Raw genomic sequence first — 21,417 nt, forward strand, 5'->3', positions numbered from 1 at the left:
TCTGCAATTTTAATGTGAAAATCAAGAGAAAATCAAGGGGAGGACATTAAGGATAAAGCTATGGAGAGATTTAAGGGAGAAAAGGTCCAAAATGAGTCCGGATACATTGTCTAGGTTCATGCCTAGATATTTGGCCGAAAATGGTGAATAAAATCATATTAAATCTTGGGAAAATTAGCAATAATATATTTGGAAAGATTATGGATTTATTTTGGAGCTTTTTGATTGGTTGAGTGACATGGCAGAGCTGACGTGGCATTAATTCATTGGTTGGAGCTGTGTGGTGCAACCAGAAAATTCCTTAGAAATTAAATTCATGAAGCCTTGCTTTCCCCTATATAAACCCCCCTATGCTACACCACAAGACACACCTCTTCATTCAGAAAATTCTCTCCATAACGTCAAGCTTTCTCTCCATCCTTTAGTTTCAAGTCTCTGCGTCTTCAAGCAAAGAGAAGAAGAGAAGAAGAAGCCATGAAGCCTCCTACCCGCTATCATCCACCTTGTGTCGTGAAGCTTTGGAGCCTTGCTTTCAAGATCCAAGACCAACGTCTCAAGCTTTCCACCATTCATCCTTCATGGTCTAATTCTATCTTATTCCTTGTAACCTTTTTGGTTTTCTTTGTTTTGATTTCGTATGAACTTGATTTCTAGTTGACATAAACGTTAAGGGCAAAGTTTAAAGCCTAATAATATGTTTTGAAATAAAATTGTGATTTTTATATGTTGATTTATATGTTGCTTATGTGAGATTGCTTGATTGATTTTGGATTATAGAAAACTTCTATATGTATGTGTTCTTTGGTGGCCAACTTAGGATATATGCATGTAATTGGAGCTAATTTAAGTAGTGAAGGCTTTGGACAAAAGTCGAAATCAATTAAGGAGGATTGCAAATAGGTGAACTTATTCATAACTAGGTTGTGCACTTTGGTTGACATCCTTTCTTTGTTCTTCATGCGTTGAATGTGTTCTTGATTAGCTAGCTTTCTAGACTATGATTGCATGTTCAATAGGATTGATTTAGGTGCTTTCACTTAGATTAATTATTCAAGGAAAGTAAAAAATGGGAAATCGTTTGTTTTCTAACGTTTCACATGGTCAACTTCTTTCTCATGACATAGAAGATCACCAATCATCCTTTCATGTTGGTGCAGGTGCACGTCAGTACTCTAAATCCCCCATGTTTAGCCATTCGAATAGTAGATGTGTCATGCCCCGAACTAGGTGGAGGTGAGATTTGGTACACCTCACACCGAATCCGAGGTGTGAGTGTTACAAAGCAGAATGTAAATAAACTATTCCTTTTAGGTACTTCATTCTAGGCCCATCCAACCGGCTCATCAAAATCTAAGTACTTCTCTGCAAAATGGATTAGAGATGGGTAGGTGAGCAAAATGACTCGTTCAATGAGTAGATCATGTAACATGCCAGTAAAGCCATGTGATTTTACACATGATAGAAAGTAGTAAATCGTATACACATCAATTCATCACATCGCATCATCTCTTCTTATTGATTATCCTTCAATTTAGTGTACCCTACGAGAACCCTAATTGCCTTCTCTAGCCCTATACCACCGTGTGACACATCCTTACCTCGCATAACAAATCAAGAAATTCTTATGTTCCATGACTAGTCAAACAATGGATCTAGCACATAATATATATAAACTCCGCATATTTCGCAAATAGACATGCTTCACTTGAAAATAGAGAGATATTTCGTAAATAGATAAAATCATGCTTTTTCACCATTTTTAGAGCAAATAAGAATATTTGAAATATATTACACAATCCACTCACCATGACAATACAAATCCATTCCTCGAATACCGATCGTAAACCGAGTCTCCTAAAACAAGCTTTCTAGAAAATACCGTTAGTTCTAACTCAAACCTCTATGGATAGAAAGAGCTGGTTGAGAAGAATCTGTATCTTTTCGTTGATCCTGAATAGGAGTTACGGATCAAAAGTTATGATACGTCGAAGTCTTAGATAGAGAAAACGAGAGAGAGAGAGAGAGAGAGAGAGAGAGAGAGAGTCAAAGAAAAAAATGGTACCGAATGAAAGAAGAGGATTCAAATTTGCTCACCATCAATACTTTGGTGGTGATACTACTACTCAATATAAAACTGTCATGTGTTATAAAATTGTTAAAGGAAAAACATATTATGTGCCTTCGTCAAAGCGACTGACGGAGAGGAAATCAAGGAATCAGTGATTACCATCAATCAGCACGATTACGGATCAATCAGCATTTAATGTCATCATTGTAATTGATATTTCCGTTGTAATTCTCTCCCTATATAAAGGGGCTATGAAATGAAATGAGTAGACAAATTCCAATTCTCATTTAACTTTTACAAAAACATAATTATAGTTAATCACGATGTTTTATTAAAAAAATAAATTTTAAGTATTAAATTAATTCTATATGACGTGGCAAGTTTTAATTGGGTGGTGATATCACCACAAAATAAAAATGGTGAGCAAATTTGAATCCCATCATAAAGAAGAAGCAGCTGGTCCCATCTATTCATAGGCCAAAGATTGACACGTGTCGACCAAGGATTGGTTAACTTGGTGTCACGTGTCAACACACAAAGCCTTCTGACAATTTGGACACTTGTCATGTGACTAATGCTACCTGCTGATGACGTCATGGTCAGCTGCCATGCAGCCAACACGCCACTTGTCACCCTAACCACCAACCAGAATTGGCCACGTAAACATGCTATTTTTTTTTCAATTAAACTTCAAAAATTTCTTAAAAATAGTTCCGAAATCCGAAAAATTCACCGAAACATGCTGCGAACTCGTGGCGATCTCTACTTTCCATTTCCAAGCTCAAAAATAAAATTCGACCAACTTCAAATTTCAGGATGTCACAAGGTGGGGAATCAAGACTTAACTGTTTCACTTTTAACAGCTTGAAGAGGCCCTCTTTAATATAGTAAGAAAATATGTTCACATAGGCCATAAAGACTCATCATTGTTAGGAACTTCGACCGCTTGAACGCTTAAACAGTGGACAATCTGGCTATAAGGATATAAGAGAGCGTGCTAAATGTTTTAGCTAGAGAAAAGTATTGTGTTCCACTTATACAAACTAGGTATTTTTTTTTTCGTTACTTAAAAGTCCAATTTGCCACAATGTCATGGATATTATATAAAGTAGTATTACATTTCTTAATTATTAGATGTTTTGAGTATATCTAAATATCATTTCATGCAGTTCCTAATCTATATAGTTCGTTGTAAAAGTGTGAGATAGATATATGAATGTAATATATTTTGGAGAGTGAAATTGGCAATCCCATTTTTTGCAAACCATACTACTCTTCTATATTGTATAGTGTTCGTACACTTAACATATGGACAATAAAACGAAGAGGAGTGTGATTTGCTTTTAAAAAGTGTTAATTTCACATTGTATATCTAAAAAAATATTTTGCTTTAAATATCTGCAATAAATTAGCGAAGAATAATGAGTCTTCTTTTTTTCTTTTTTTCTTTTTTTATCAAATAAATAACTGAAATGCTACAACTAGTCTTTCGTGAGTCGAACTCACAACCTCCCACTTACAAATGGGAGACTATGCCACTAGACCAAATGGTATTAGGCAGAATAATGAGTATTCTATTTGAATATCTTTTATAATTAAGCCAATTCTTGAGTAAATGGTTGAATTTTTTGTTCATATATGTCATCACATAATATAAATATTAACAAAAAAAATATTTCTATATGAGGATAAGATAGTCAATATACTATATCATATTTGAAAAATTTGCAAGGTATATATCCAATGAAAAAAAGGAGAAGCTTCCCCAAAATCAGGGGATAAATTGCTGTAGCTTTTTTAATTTAAAAAAATTAAAAAATAAAACTCAATTGACATGTACGGAGCACATTTTAAGGGGCTAGTTTTAATTATAAAAAAAAAGGTGCCATCTGATTCTCATATGACTATATTTTTGATCCGACCAGATAGTTGAATCTTAAGGTTTGAGCTTGCAAAACTTCACAAAATGTTCCAATGCCGCTATCACTAATGAGGCAGTCACCTCTTGAGAAAAAGGGTTGACCCTGAAATTGATCTTAGTGAATGCCGTCGGATATGCTTATGAGTTTAAGTTTTGTTATTTGCTTCTGGTTATTGGGTAATGTCTGATTTGTATTTTAAAATTGAACTGAAGCCCATATATATAAGCCCATGTACACACTTCTCCTACAAGTCCCAAAGCAGAAATCACTGTGTAGATCCATACTACTTTGGTCCACAAGTCCAAAAGTTAAGAGCATAATAAGTCTACAATTTAAAGGTTTTAATCAAAATTTACGTGCTTATGTTTCCCAGGAGATATAAAGAAAGAAGATTCAGCAGTCAAGATCTAGATCATAATGATTCTTCCTTAGAAGAATAAAAAGGGCAGCAGTGCCCAGATCAGGAAGCTTACACATTCCTTAAAAGAAATATATTAGTCTTGGATGTTCTGCAAAAGGTTCTAAAGAGATTCAAAGTTGTAGAGGAAACAGAAAGAGCTTACAGAAGAGGCAAGAAAGAAAAGCATGTACGGCTCAGGTAAAGATCAACATGCATATGAAGACTAGATCTGAGCCAATAACGTACCATCTACTCCTTTGGTTTTGGGTATCGGGCATGTCGGTGGGTTCGATCTATAAGTTGCTTTCATCTATGTTTTACTGCTTTACTTGTGTTTCAAATCGATCAGTATTAGCTTAGCTAAAAGGTTGCATGAGAAAAGGGTTCTGCATACAGAAAATAATGATACTGGCTAGGAATTAGTCTTTAAACTGATGGGATGCTGCTTTAATTGGTTCTATGACTAGCTTTTTTTTTTGGTCTGGGGTTTTATGACGACCTACTAATGAAGGATTAGCAAGGTTATGGAATAACTAGAAATTTGAATTACTTGATGAACAAGATATTAAGACAAGTGTTTATGAAAGTATCTCTATCTTTGACCAAAATCATGTGCTGAATTCTTGGTTATGATGTTAACAAAAACGACCAATTTTTGATTATCGATCAATCTAAAGTGGCAAAATTTCACGATCTTGCTTGTGCCCTCAAAGATCTACTCTTCCCAAATAACGAACCATTTCTTATCGAACGTTTTGGTTCTTTGGTTTGGAACTTTAGATTAACAAGGTACTCCTGCCAAGTAGTATAACGACTTGCCAATTACATGTCGAATGTCTGTATATAGCCACCTACAGATCACAAGAAAACCAATTGAAGACATGGATCAAGGGTTAATTAACATACAAATCTTACAGTTCAATGTTATGGTTTCATCTGATTAGTTCTTAGTTACCAAATCACAAAACCCTAAGAAAATATAAACAACGCACAAAAAGGAAAAAGAAACACTAGTATATTACTGGGGCTATAGCTTTATGTAGTGGTTAGACCTCCTTCGAGGAGACAATTAGAGCTCGAGGTTACAGTGTCCCCCATATCTTTAGAGATGTGGATATATGATACTGACAAGGATTTAGCTTTCATTACATAGGACGGCTCGTTAGGAATTTCTCCCCCGAACTCCAACTCCAACTGCATGCCCTTTTTCTCAATCCACGGTCTGGTCTGGTCTGGTCTAGTCTGGTCCACTTATTACTCCTACTACTGCAATTCTCTATATATTTTCTTCCTTTTCCTTTTTCAATTCCTTCAACCCCAAAACCAAACCATTCCAAAACCAAACCCACTTTAATTTACTATTCTCACTTTAAGCCTTACTTGGCCTCCAACAAAGAAAGATCTTCTTCTAGTCAACTACAATTTCACTAGCCCTCTAGACCAACCCCATGTCCCCATCTACGTACCCTAGCTTTAAAAAGTTAATATATTTGCAATTTTCCACCCAAAACCCTAGTTGTTTTAAATATCCAAGAGAGGAAAGAGAGAGGAGGAAGGAGGAGGGACAGACATTCACATTCCAGTTGTATCTTGATGCTTTTGAGGAATGTAAATTTTTGTGGGTTAGTTCCGATGCTCGTAATAATTATAAATATATCGGGAAAATTGAAAATTAAAAAAAAAAATTGCATGCATGCATACAAGTAAATCCCTGCGCGACTCCCACGTGGCATCTTCATTAGAGTGGTAGCGATCAATTATCACAGATAGATACGATATCCTTACCTTGGAAAAGTGCAAAACCCTAATCTACGAGACTCGCGGGTCCCACCAAATCCAACGAGCCTCATACATCATTATGATCTTTGATTAAATTTCGAGCATGGTCAATTGGTCATGGTTACGATCATACGTAGATAACATTTTAGATAGGATGGTTGTGTCGAGTAACATTCATTACGAGCCTAATTCTTTTTTAAAAAAAACTAAGAATTTCTTGATAATCTCTTACATAGAATCTTCATGTTACCTAACATTTCAGATCCATAATTTAAATAAGAATTAAAATGTCTATGAATCATTCAAATTGATGTAGTAATTTTCATAATTTAACATTATCAATATGCAAATGATATTCAAATATCTTCTAAAATAATTTATGTGAAGGATTATCAATACTTAAAATTTTCGGAAATATTGATTTTATTGATGTTTTAGATCATGACAAAAAAAAAAGAGCTTAACTACGTGGCAGGAGTGTCGAGCCAAGTAGTATTATACGTGAAGCGGTGAACATGAATTAGATTCGTTTTGTGTTTTCGGATGATTAAGCAAATCCCAGAGTCGCATTAAAAAAAGGAGGGGGGTATAGGTATAATCAGAGATCTGCATTTTTACTTGGAATTTGCATAGGCAACAGTGCATTGCATGCTTTGCACCGAGAGCGTGTAAAACAAACGACGTTGAATAAGGTCGTTTTTGGGGATGAGAGAAAAACATTAATCAAATTAATTAGTTTTAACGCCTAATTCTATATTGCATGTGGTTATGATGATGATGTGTTTTGTCTTGGGCTAAACGTAGTTTTTGGTTTACTGTTTGGTCTGGTTTTCGTTTTTTTTTTTTTTTTTTTTTTCTGGAATTGCAAAGCGAATAGAGGGAAGAGCATCTTTTGGAAAGCGGTAGTCGTCACCAATCTCTAGACGATCTGATTCTCTCTGTGTCTTTGGGTGTCGTTTTGAATCTTTGATCAAAATATGGGGTCGGGCTTCCAGAGAAGCTTGTTCCTATGCTCGAGGGTCCCCCTGATTTGTAATTTTATTTTCGGAGTTTGACGGTTTGACCCGAAAGGATCAAAAGGAAAAGAGAGAAAGAAAATCCAATCTGTAAAAATCGAAATACTTCTCCCTCTCGCACACACAAAATAAGTGTGGCTTATTGCTTTGATATGATTGCCTTCTCTGTCTCTCTTTAGCTTTTTGTGGGTGAGATTTGTGGAGGCATAGATCATCAAAATCCCGGATCTTCTATAAAGCTTGTTGCTTACTTGATTGCTGTGATGGGTTATTCTGGATTCGGGGACTGAAATGCCTTGAGACTTGGGGTGGTGGTGTTGATGATGATGACGAATTTGGCTTTCGTTTTGGGTTCACGTGATTCCATGGGGGTACGAACACTGTAAATTTAGTAGTACTTGACCTCAAAAACTGGCTGTTATTGTGGTTTATGCATTGTATGAAAAAGTAGTCGTTGATGGATTTGACACCCTAGAGATAAAGCTAAACGGAGTACGTACTAGAGAACTATGGTCATTGTTGAGAACAAAATCCTAGTTGAAAAGTAGGCTAAGATGCATGAGTGATAATGATACACATTTTATGTGAAGGTCCAATCATTGTGGTTCGTTTGGAACTTTGGATAAGAAGAAACAATTATATATGTTGGTGAAAACTCAAACGAGATTGTTAGAGGTAATAAACTAATAACTAACGATATTCATTTCACCTAAGAGTGGAATCAAATCTTCACACCATTTTACAAATGACACTAATTCAACACATGTATTTGTCTCACGATAAATATAATTAAACTTAAAACAAATAATTTTTAATCATTCTTTAAAATTTTAAGTAAATAAGTAATCATTTGAAACCCTTAAGGAATAAATTTCTTAGAAAACCAAAAGTATATAATGAAAATTTTGAGTGGTTACCCAACGCTATAACAACGTTTCATGAAAAGAAAAGCTTGTATTTGAAGTAAAATATGGAGGTAGGAAAATGGTCGGAGGAAGAAACCAGATGTGGATTTAGGGCACAGCGTTCCAAGCTGCGTGACAAAGACTAACAAAGGGTTCGGAACTGAGTGAATATACTAGTGGCAGAGAGCGTTTTAAGGGGTATATTCGAGAATTGGGATTGGGGGAAGAGGAGGGTTAGGGCGAGGCGCTTGGGCTGCACGTGTGGCCGTGCTGCGACTGGGGTATGTAATTCATAGGTTACTATTCCATTTTCCTTGGGAGGGTGGCAGTGACAGAACACAGATACGGATACGGACAGAGGTTTTTGATATGTATTGGGTTCGAGACCACAAACACTAGTCACCACCCAGACTCATACTACTAATTAGTCCTCGTGATCGGAGAAGGCAGATCTATATATGGAAGACTGTTCCCGCTAGTCACGTGGGCTCTTTTGACCAGACCCAGAACCAAATTACCCACTACCGCCAGCCCAGAAAATTATTCCGGGCACCCTCCCCCACACTCCTCAATTCCTCATCGATCCCCTTACACTTGTTGATGCCCTACCATTTTAACACTGACTGAGCCCAGGCTCGGCCCTCTAATACACTTTCTCTCTCTGTAACATGCAACCTGGGTCCCATCCTCTCTGCCTCTCAGTCTTTATCACTCCCCTCTATCTCTCTCTCTCTCTCTCTGTAAAAAACTTAAATCTATTTGCGTTTCACGACAACGTGGACTGCAGGTGCTGACTGGTATTTCACTCTTTTATTAGCTTATAAAGCTACCAGACAACAACCACCCTCTCCTCACTTCTCCTCATCCTCCATCTCGTACCCCCTTCATTATCATCATCGCCATTCATTATTACCGCCCTTCGCTCTCGCTTATACTGTTTCGGCCTTCTTCAACTACAACACTATCTCCGGCGTAGTCTCGGCTCATTTCGGAAACAGATAATTCACAGCTCAAACAAATCACTCTCGATATGCAGAGGTGCAGTAGTACTAGCTCTCAGGGCCACGTTATGGGGTCATGCTCGTGTGGCTTGTTCCACACCCAGAGCAACTCCTCCTTCTCCATGTTGTTCTCCATGCCGAACAATCATCACAAGGCGTACGATCAATATGAGCCGTCGGATCACCACCACATGTACTCCTTCGCCTCCCCTTCTTCTGTCGATTGCACTCTTTCCCTAGGTACGCCGTCCACTCGTCTCACAGCCGAGGACGGCAACGACGACAAGCGCGGCGGACGGCACGAGCGACGTTCCGTTTCGAACTTCTGCTGGGACTTGTTACAACCCAAGCACGCCACGTCAGAGCCGAAAAACAGCAGCGGCAACCGCGGCGGCGCCGGGAGTAACGATTCGCTTCTGGCTCGCCGCTGCGCCAACTGCGACACCACCTCGACACCGCTCTGGCGAAACGGCCCACGAGGCCCAAAGGTAAATGAAATGAATTTACGACTCTATCCCTGTTCTGGGGTAATGATTGCTACTAACTGCCAAGTCAAAGCAACGATGATCGATTTCGTTTACCAAGTACTAAAAAGAAGATATCGACTTTTTCTTTTTTCAATTTAGTTTCTAATTTTTTTTTTGTTCTTTTACCAACTCTGCAGTCGCTTTGCAATGCCTGTGGAATCCGGTTCAAGAAGGAAGAGAGACGAGCCACCGCCGCAGCCGCCACGTCAGCTAACGGCGCAACCTCGTCCGGCAGCCATTCATGGATTAACAACTCTCAGACTCAGAAAATGCAGTGCTACGCTCCTTCAATGAACGGAAACGAATTCCGGTTCATGGACGATCACGACATGATGACGTCTCACGAACCGGCTGACGCCGGCGGCGGCATTCCCTTCCTTTCGTGGCGCCTCAACGTCACAGACAGACCAAGCCTCGTCCATGACTTCACCAGATAAAGATGTCGATCTTGTTCTTCAATGCTCCTAATTAGTTTGCTTTTTTCCATGCTTCATGTTCTTTTTTTTTCCCTCTCAATTTTAACTTCACATTATAAATCTACCTACTACTACTTACCTACCTTCTATATTTGGCCCGTTTTCGCCGTCGGCGGTCGACGGTCGTGATCCGAACTTAATGCTGAGAAATCCATGTAGACCGTTTGATAATGTATAACCTAGGAAGGAACTTGTCTTGTTTAGTCTGCTATCATATATGTAATGAACTGCAAGTTACAGATGACCTGAATCTCAAGCTATTTAATTTTCATGGGATTTCTGGAACGGTGTGATGAATGATTATGATGGTCTGATTGGCCAATGCGATTGTTACGTTACTGTGTTTTCAACTCGGACCGGACACTGGCCTCTGCGGTTCAGAACAGTGAACCTGGTTTTGTCGTTTCGTGTTTTTGCTGTGAGTATTAATGAATTTGAATCTGACCGTCCAATTAAACAAAGGCAATGGCAGAGGGTTTGAGAGGGGACTTTATATGTACGTGGTCTTTTGTCAAATCATTGCAGATCAATTTCGTGTGAAATGTGTGATTATATTTGTGCGGTGGTGTTCTTGGTTTTAACTAATATTCAAAGATGGGCTGCTTCGATCCTCCTGGATTAATTGGAACTAGGTTTAGCCGTTTAGGAGTACACGTAATGTGAGAATAATTTGATCATGTCATCACAACAGAGTCTTATGCACCACATGTGACTAGTTTTTTTAGATTTGTGTGAAAATATCCTGAAAGAGTGTAAAAATTGTCTTGCATGATGAGTATTAGCATGTAACGAAAAGACATTTACCATGTGAAGTGTTTAGCACATAACATTTCATGAGCGAGGGTTAAGGCAAGAAATGGAAATCGCCCAGTTTATGACAAATTTACGTGATTCAATTCTAATGCTTGTTTGAATGAGCATGACAAACACAAAGAGGCTTATGAGTTTTCTCTTTTCATAATAAATGCACTATGATATCTCATGAACTGGTTGGTTTTGTTTGTGAATGTCATTTCAGTAGGAAGTAACAGAAAAAGCTGAGAGAAATTGAGAACCATTTAAGTTTCACCCTACAGAAAGCTAAAGAACAAGTTTGCAGGACAGTTAGACCTCGTGAAGTTGAGCCTGTATTCAAGTTTGGTGGCAAGTCTTACAAGTTTGCAGGACAATTAGACCTCGTGAAGTTGAGCCTGTATTCAACTTTGGTGGCAATGTTTCAAGACGGTATATTATAGGTCTAAATTGTTTCTTGGGAAGGATTCAAATCACTAAACGTGCACTTGCACCAACATAAATGGATGGTTAAATTACATTAAATACAGTTTTTTGTTATTAATTAAAAAAAATGACGATTATAAATATCAAGTGTTGGGTCATTTGCACTGTCAATTATGTTATCCAGCAGTCAAATATTTTTAAGGAAAATGATTTGTGGCCTCAATGAGGCCTAACATTTGTGGCCTCAATCCTAGGTGTCATGCCATGTCACCTACACACATCACCTATTTGTCAAATCATGGCATGTAATTCTTGAGTAAAAAGACTAACTTATCCTTCCAAAATCTAATGGCTCTAAATTATTTTGGTTTTCATCTAAAATAAAATATATTATTTTGGTTTTTCTTTTTCTTTTTCTTTTTTCGTTATATATATAATTATATATATATATATGTTTGTGAATATATATATATATATATATCTATATATATATATATATATATTTATAATTCGTCAAAAAAAAAATTATATAAAAATATGTGTTTGTGTGTGTGTATATATATATATTCACAAACATATATATATATATATATATATATATATATAATTCGTACAGAAATTTATATATGTATATTCGATGTAGAATTAATATGGTATAAATATATATATATATATATATATATTAATGTCATAATTCTAACCCACAAATTTTTTAAAAAAAAATTGATTAAAAAAAGGTCAAATTTAAAATTGATTCCACACAAATGGAAAGAAAATATATTAATATCTTAATTATAACCCATCAAATTTGGTAAATTGAAGTAATATTCAACTCTTTTAATAAATGAATTTAATAAAATTAATGGAAGATTAGTTTACCTTACACTAACAAGTTAATTAGAAAAGTCAAAAATTAAATTGGATCCACAAAAATGGAAAGAAAATGTATTGAAATCGTAATTAAAACCTATGAAATCTGGTAATTGAAGAGGTAAGAAAATATCATTAATAAATTGAATTGATAAAATTCTAGATTCCATCATTTCAAAATTTCTCGATAATTTAATATTGTCGCATCCAAACTCAACATTAGGAAGTGTTCCTTAAAGGTCAAGTGAGACTTCATAAATACAACTGTTCGTTTATTTTTACATGAAAAAACAATCATAATGTTATTAATACTATGTAGAAATTCAATGAACAATAGGTGTATAACACAGCAATAATCAAAGAAAAAGTGCAATTATGGAAGGTGTAAAATAGAAGTCATCATCCACATTAACATTAAAGTCAGCTAACATGTCTTACACGAACAAATAAGTGATAAGTAGCTAATAATGAGCCAGTAAAGTTTACTGGAGACTTTTCCCTAATGGCATATTTACACTGAAATAGAAATCATCATCCACACTGAAATTTAAAGTCAGCTAACATGTCTTACAGTAACAAATAAGTACTAAGTATCCAATGACGAGCAAGTAGAGTTCACTGGAGACCTTTACCTAATGGCATATTCACACTTAAATAGAAGCCATCATCTACTGAAACTGAAAGAGCTAACATGTCTTGCACGAACAAGTAAGTATTAAGTAGCCAATGATGAGCTGGTCAAGTTTACTGAGGATCTTTTTCTAATGGCATATTTACACTAAAATAGAAGTCATCATCCACATTGTCTTACAGTAACAAATAAGTACTAACACTACAAAAAAGAATTCATTTAGCTTCACCAGTTAGCAACGGCGTGAGAATGCCGTCGCCATTGATATAAAATTTGCTACGGCAAATGTGGCGTCGCAAAGAAAAAAATTATTTGCCACGGCATGGCGTTGCCGTCGCATAAATATGCCCTCAATGGCTACGGCATATTCTTTCCGTCGCCAAATTTCTTTAATTTTAACTACGGCAATACTTGCCGTCGTGTATTTTCATTTTATACATTTTCTTTTGTTTTATTTTTTGACGTTTGGGTGGATATAGGTGCCAAAATTAAACATGTTCGCAAGTTTTTAGGTTTTTGGGTTCAGAAACTTTGTTCTTGTTCCCGCTCGCTCCACCCGGTCCCGACAACGAAGTCGACCATAGCAATCTCTCAAACTCTCAGAATCTCATCCCTCTCTCTCCGACCCTCAGACTCACTCTCCCCCAAACTCCTCCGCGGATGATGGTCAACGGCATGGGCACAGTGGTCCGATGACACATCAATCTTCTCTCAATCAATCCTCGAATCTGATTCCGGTCCGACCCTCTCCTCGAACCCAATCTGGCCGGTAGTGACTTGCCCTCTCCTTCTCTCTCTCTCTCTCTCTCTCTCTCTCTCTCTCTCTCTCTCTCTCTCTCTCTCTCTCTCTCTAAAAACTCAAATCTGTTTGAAAATCTGAAATCTGAAACCCAGTTCTTGGTTTCTCAATTTCCCCTGTTATGTGTTTATTTCACTTTAATCAAAATTGAAATGGTGTAGGCTGTGTTCTATACTTCTGTGTAGAAATAGTGGTGTTTGTCATGTTCTTGGTTTGATGGGGTTTAGCGAAAATGCTTTAGTGTTGTTTATTATGTACTTGGAGAATCAATGTTCTTGGTTACTGATGTATTGTTCTAGTAAAACCTTTCAACTCCGATTCCTGAAAATTGGAAGTCAGATTAGCTTGATTCATAGCTTTATTATGAGGGAGTAGGCATAATTGGAATCTTGGACTTTGTAGTTGTGAAAATACGACTTTCAGTTTCCTGCTCTTAGAAAGCAATAGAGGTGGGAATAATTTGTGAGATTTGTGTACTCTTGCCAAAAACTTACTGTTTCCTTTGTACTGGAAATTTAGGCTGAACAAGAAACAAATGAGGTTTATGCGCATATGAGTACACTTAATTATTAGGACAAGTTCAAATGAGGTTTATGTTCATTTGAATTACACACTTGTTGCTGTCAACTTATTCATGTCTTTTATCTCAGAAAACTACCTGGGTTTCAACATTCTACATGTGCATAGTACTTGGATTTGCACTTGGTTTTGTTTGTGTTGGCTTGGTAAGTTTATATTCCTTCATAATTTATACATATGATTTGTTGGAACAACAGTTATATACAAATGCATCTGACACTTAATTAATAGGACAAGTTCAAATGCTCAATCGGATTCATTGTGCCATGAACGCAAGCTGCTTAAATAGGATAAACTCGGCTTCTCCTTTAGCATGAAGCTTCGAATTTGAGGTACAACTAAAGTTTTTTATTTTTTGTCAAATGCAAATGTATTTTCTAATTAAAATTTTGTCATGCTTATAGTAACCAAGAACTCTCTGTGAGGCTAGAGTTTCTCTTTTTCTATTATTACTAGGGAGGCAAGGAGTATAGAAACATATGTAATGCCTATCTTCTGAACATGTTTAGAAGATGGAAAGAAACTAGTTTTTGCATTTACAGTTCATAGTTATATATGTCTGCATGATAATGTGGACAAGGAACACAATCAGAATTGAACTTTGCTTGAGTTGAACTTTAACGTTTATGAATTGCATCAACAACTTCTAAATTTCTAATGGTATGAAATTTTCATGACCAGGGGTGAAAACCAGCAATTCTCTTAGGTAGTGAACATGCAAACAACCAACCTATTATCATTTGTTTCGTCAAGGAACAAGACGGTCTTTCATAGAATTTCTGCACCTATTAATATGGTTGCTTAAGGCCAGTTCATTACATCCACTATAAGGACGCTAAAACAAAGAATGAATGCTAATATTAACCTCATTAGATATAACTATATAAGTGATGAGTTGGAAATTTAGTGTTCATATTAGGCAATTAGCTATGGTTTGAATACTTTCATTGACTGTGTTGTTCTTGATATAGGCTCAGTCTGCAACAAAAGTCCTTAGAGAAGTCATGCTATCGGCCGGCATCCTTGCTTTGTGGTAAGTCTGTGGTACTTTGAATGAGAGAGGGAGAGCGAATATGTGGTTTTGATGGGTTTCAATGTCCCTTAAACGCCGTCGTTCACTGCGATCTGAACCATCTCCACTCTTCGCTTTAGGTAATCATCCTCCTCCCTCCCCATTTCTCAGTCCTCTGTTCAATCTTTGATTGCTCAAATTTTCTGTATCGAAGCTTATACTTTTCTTATGTTAATTTTCTAAATTGGGTTAGCTCGAGCGAATGTAATCAAAATTAGGGTTTTGCTTGGTCTCCGATTTGTATCCCAAACTTAAATAGGGGTTTTTGTTCGTGGATGGAATTGGATCATCTTTCGGTATTGTTTAATAATTGCTAGCCCTAACAAGGTTGGAATTTACATAAAGATGAATTCTTTGAGGGAAATTTTCCTTTTTTTACTAGCCCTAACAAGGCTTAACAAGGTTGGAATAATTGCTAGCCCTAACAAGGCTTGCTTCTTGTTACTGGTCAGCTTCACTTTCATTTTCTCTTACAAAAATATTCAGTTTTGTTCTTCGTTTTCTGTATGTTATGTGAAAATTATTGCCTCTTATGCACACTGCAATTTTTTGTAGGCACTCTAAGCTAGTTGCTGTTTAGTTGTGAAAAGAATGATAATGGTAGAATGGATTTTTTTTAAGGGGGAGAGAGAGATGTGGAGCGCCCTTCTGTAGTAGCATAGATAGGGTTTCATCGATTTCATATTCAGTTTGCTCTTTCTATGTTCAGTTGGTGTTGCAAGTTAAATGACAAATCTCCCTTGTACATTACCATGGTTCTTTTGCTCTTTCCATGTTCAGTTAGCTCCTTTGGTAGAATAATACTGAGACTTCAATACATTGAGGGATGCACAAATCTCCCTTATATATTACCATGGTTCTCATGTCAAAAACCATTCTCATGTTCCTGTAGATAGCTATGTACCATGAGAACAAGAAATTGTTTGTTAATGTGCTTCTCCTTGTTTGATGCTCTTAAATAAACTAGTTAATTCATGCCTTCCTTCCTCTGTTGAAGCTTCATTGGAGGAAAGGGAAAAGGCTGTTAATCCTGAAGTCTCTCATCAGAACTGTGATGGTAGAGTGGAGCCTCCCTGATAAATGCTTAGATTGAATTGTTTTTATTTTTATTTTTTATTAATTATTATTATTTTTGCTTCTTGCTGCTAGTTCAAACTTCTCCCCAACCTTGGTTTCTGGCTTTCGTGAATTTCTGGTTGCCTTTTTTTCTTTTTCTTTTTTGCTTTTTAGCTCTGGGCTGGGTTTAGTCTTATTTGATGATTCACCATTGCGATTTTGTTTGGTTTCCTTTTGCTTTTTAGCTCTTGAAGCATTGCTACACATTAGGATTCCCTGGGCTTGAACTTTTAACATTGGAGACTATAGTTAAAAGATGGTGAACGCCATGTCCACATTTTTATCACAGGATGGGTGCTTTTACAATATCACAGTACCATTATACTCTTGTTTTCAAATTCTTAATTATTGATCATTTTGACCATCCATCACTCATCTGTGCTATACCTTTGTTTTGTTTAACTGGGTTATATGTGCACTTTGTAAGTTGGCTATATTTATTTTACTGGGTTATATGATCTTGTAAGTATGGCTAATTCTTTCTGTTCTTTTAATTTCTTGCATTTAAATTTCTTCGGTTGCCTGAAGGTGCTCTTTGTCTGATTGCTGCCACAGCATTCTCTGCGGAGTATCTCTTGTTCTACTTTCACTCAACAACTCATTAAGGCCTCGAGAGGGGGGTATTACCACATCATCCTTTTTTATTGTACGTGTAGTGAATGTTTATGGTTTGGAATGAAAAGACCTGAAACCATGGTTCCTTTTTTTGTTACTATTGTATGCAGTTCCAATCAAAATAAACGACCACATTCTCTCAGAGCCTGTTTCTTTTATTTTGCTAATTGGGTTTGATGTGATACTTAGTCTGCATTATTTGTTTGGCTAGTGTTAGCAACTGAAACAATTAGGAAACATCATTTGATTACTATTGGGCAGTTTACGGTGCTGTGATCATTTGCTTCACTACTGGTATGAACTCTACTTTTTCTATCTGTTTGCAAGTGAAGGTGTGATCTTGCTTTATTTGGATAGTTGTTATTGTAGCTCAGCTGAGTTCTAAATTGAAGTGTATATTTAAGAAGCCTTGGGAAATATGATGGGCCATTAATATACGTAATAAGTTTCTCATTTGTAATGTCTGCATGACAGTAAGAGCAGTTGAAGTGGATGAATGTTGTGGAGATTATGGATGAATCTCCAGCCCATTTTCTTGGTTCTACAAAGTAAAATTGGTCAAAGTGTACAAACATGAGTTTTTAACTATTTAACTTCTTTGTAGTTTTGGTTTCTAAAATTACTAACTATTTTTTTGGCTCAATCCACAAAGGGGTATGGCTATCAGTGACTCTTGTATACTTTATAAAAGATAGGCACATCTGTGTGTAATATATATCACACACACACACACACACACACACACTCTCTCTCTCTCTCTCTCTCTCTCTCTCTCTCTCTCTCTCTCTCTCTCTCTCTCTCTCTCTCTCTCTCTCTCTCTCTCTCTCTCTCTCTCTCTCTCTCTCTCTTCTCTGAAACAAGCCAGAGATTGCAGCCAAAAGCATGGAAAAAGGTGTAGCTAAAGCCAAGCAAATGAAAACTGTAGTGAAAATACTTTCGATCAGTAGTGTTACCGGGATTTCATCGACTGGTGATAGGTCATCTGGCTTTGGATATGTTGTTGTGGTATATTTCATACCTTTTCTGTTATCTAGATAATCAAAGAATCTGGTTTTGGATAGTGCAGCTCTGCTATTTACTTAATTATTCTTTCTACATATTATGTTTAGTATTGATTTTTAATTTAATCATGGGCAGTAGTGGTATCTACACTTTGGCTTGAATTAGGTGTATATGATGTGTATAATGCAGTTATTTGCTACATGTTTGTTTGGAAGCAATTCATGTAAAAATATATTATTCATAAAGTAAAATCATAACGTTAGTTGGAGTGAGCAGTAACTGCTTTTCTCTTCCCTCTTGAATTCATAAGATATGGGAATGCTTCTGATTCAGATTTTGATTGATATGCTATTGATGCATTTATATGTATTTGCTATATGATTTTTCAGTAGTGGTATCATGGGAGCAATATGATTTTAAGGACTACTTCTAGTCTCCTCGATATATTTCTTGCTTTTACCTTTACCCCCTTTCTTTCTAATGGTACCATCACTACCATGTTTCAGGTTGAACTATATGGAGAGGTCTTGGGAAACAAGATGAGGCTAGGATGCAGGTAATTTATCTCTTCTTCTCTTTCTTTATCTATTCTGTGGGTGTTAATACTAATCCAAATGATGGCACTTCTCAGGTTTTATAAATCCCATATAATTCTCATCAAGAAACTTAAAGATTGTAATTGTCACAAAGCAACTTCAAAGTCATTTATTGCCAACACTATATTTATATATAAATAAGGGGGTGCACCTTACAAGGACATGCCTAGATCAAAGATTTTTGCCTTAATGTTTGCATGCATAGTTGTCTCTTCTATACATGAAAGAACATTCAATCATCTAGCTTGAATTCTGATTATTGCTTAGTGGTACAATGTTCTATAGCTTAACATAATTTACATAAAATTGCAGGCTATTCACACAAGTCAGTTCATTTCTAGCTCTGGCAGTAACTGTTGCTGCGGAAGTTGTCAAAACAATGGTTGCCAAGAGATATGTTCTGGGACAAGATGCATTAATCAAGGGGATTTGTCAAAACAATGAGTCCTATCAAGTATCGGTTGCTACAACGTCCAAGGTTTATGAGTTAGCAATTGAATATGGGCTCATCAAGGCAAAGAAGCTTTTCAATCACCTCAATAGCTAAGAGTATGTAGGTCATGATACTTCAGCCTACTGGGCGTCAGCATTATGTATTTCAATTTTTGAATGTTTTTGTATTTTTCAAGATTGGCGGGAAATAATGTGAAAAAACATGAAATTTATGATTTATATATATGGCTTCTTTTGCTCAAAAAAGAAATCTGGTATGCAAAGTTTCATGCTAGGTTTTTTTTTTTTAATCAATAAATGCACTTTTGCGACGGCAATGTTGCTGTCGCCAATGACCTTTGGCGACGGCAAAATCACTGATGGCGTCGCCATTATGCCGTCGCCAAAAATCATGCGATGGCGTAAATACCGTGGCCAAAATTCATGCGACGGCGTAATTGCCGTCGCAAATAGCAATGGCGACGCCACCAACGACATCGGCAATTTTGCCGTCGCCTAGCCGTCGCCGTTGGTCTTTTGCGACGGCAATTTGGCTTTTGGCGACGGCTTTGCGCCGTGGCCAATCGAATTCTTTTTTGTAGTGTAAGTAGCCAATAATGAGCTAGTAAAGTTCACTGGGGACCTTTTCCTAATGACATAATTACACTAAAATAGAAGTCATCATCCATACTGAAATTTAAAGTTAGCTAGCATGTCTTACACGAATAATAAGTACTAAGTAGCTAATAATGAGCCAGTAAAGTTTACTGGAGACCTTTCCCGAATGGCATATTCACACTAAAATAGAAGCCATCATCCATTGAAACTTAAAATAAGCTAGTGTGTCTTGCACGAACAAGTAAGTACTAAGTAGCCAATAGTAAAGTTCAACGGGGAATCTTTCCCTAATAACATATTCACACTAAAATTGAAGCCATATATCATTCACGTTGAAATTGAAAGTCAGTTCAGTACTAACATGTCTTATACGAACAAAAAAGTACTAAGTAGCTAATAATGAACAAGTAGAGTTCACTGGGAACTTTTTTCTACTGCCATATTTACACTAAAATAGAAGCTATCATTCACATTTAAAAATCATTATTGTCTATTGAAAAATTTGGGATCAACAAAACAAGTATACTTTCAAAAATTAATTTCCTCATGTGCAATATATTGTATTCCATATTAAGCAATTTCTTTTCAGATATCAACTTCCCAATCAATTTAGATATCTAGGTTTTCAATCACAAGATTTTATGAGTTAAAATTACGATTTAAATACATTTTCTTTCCATTTTTGTGAATCTAATTTAATTTTTGACTTTTCAAATTAACTTGTTAATGTAAGGTAACTAATCTTCCATTAATTTTATTAAATTTATTTATTAAAAGCTTGAAATATTACTTCAATTTACAAGATTTCAAGGATTATAATTACGATATTAATATATATATGCACACCACATTAATTCTCCATCCAAAATATATAAATTTTTTGGACGAATTATATATATATATATATATATATATATACACCCATACTTTTTTTTGAATATGTATAATGAAAAAAAAATCCAAAATAATGAGAAAGAAAGGAAAAAAAACCAAACAATATTTTTTTTAGAAGAAAGTCAAAATAATTTAGAGCCGTTATATATTCAACAACATATATATATATATATTGACGAATTATAGATAAATATATATATATATATATTCACAAAATATATAAATATAAATTTTTTTTAGACGAATTATATATATATAATAAAAAAAGAAAGATAAAAAAATAAAATAATGTATCTTTTCTAGAAGAAAGCTAAAATAATTTATAGCCATTAGATTTTGAAATGATAAGATAGTCTTTTTATTCAAGAATGACATGACATAATTTGACAAATTAGTGAGGTGTATAGGTGACATGGCTTGACACCTAGGATTAAGGCCACAAATCTTAGGCCTCATTGAGGCCCTATATCATTGCCCTATTTTTAATTACCAAGTTTATTAATGGGCAATGATATAGGGCCTCAATGAGGCCTAAGATTTGTGGCCTCAATCCGCGCCATGTCACCTATACATCTCACTAATTGACATTGTCAAATCATGTCATGTCATTTTTGAATAAAAAGACTATCTTATCATTTCAAAATTTAATGGCTCTAAATTATTTTAGCTTTTTTAAGAAAAGATACATTATTTTATTTTTTTTCTTTTTTATTATATATATATATATAGTTCGTCTAAAAAAAATTATATTTATATATTTTTGTGAATATATATATATATATATTTATCTATAATTCGTCAAAAAATATATATATATATATGTTGTTGAATATATAACGGCTCTAAATTATTTTGACTTTCTTCTAAAAAAAATATTGTTT

The 21,417-nt window shown here is 35.7% G+C and overlaps 2 protein-coding genes across 2 annotated transcripts; both read left to right on the top strand.

Moving 5' to 3' along the window:
• Positions 1-8,888: 8,888 nt before the first annotated feature.
• On the top strand, positions 8,889-10,538 carry LOC112190459 (GATA transcription factor 18). The gene is made up of 2 exons (XM_024329889.2): positions 8,889-9,579; positions 9,756-10,538. The coding sequence occupies exons 1-2, from the start codon at positions 9,121-9,123 to the stop codon at positions 10,053-10,055; spliced, it is 759 nt and encodes a 252-aa protein (XP_024185657.1). The 5' UTR covers positions 8,889-9,120; the 3' UTR covers positions 10,056-10,538.
• Positions 10,539-17,876: 7,338 nt separating this feature from the next.
• On the top strand, positions 17,877-19,139 carry LOC121051174. Its single transcript, XM_040513262.1, has 3 exons — positions 17,877-17,999; positions 18,503-18,552; positions 18,905-19,139. Exons 1-3 carry the CDS (start codon positions 17,877-17,879, stop codon positions 19,137-19,139), a joined length of 408 nt encoding a protein of 135 aa, XP_040369196.1.
• The last annotated feature ends 2,278 nt before the right edge of the window (positions 19,140-21,417 follow it).

Source organism: Rosa chinensis, chromosome 2 (assembly GCF_002994745.2).
Source record: "Rosa chinensis cultivar Old Blush chromosome 2, RchiOBHm-V2, whole genome shotgun sequence".
NCBI classification, from domain to species: Eukaryota; Viridiplantae; Streptophyta; class Magnoliopsida; order Rosales; family Rosaceae; genus Rosa; species Rosa chinensis.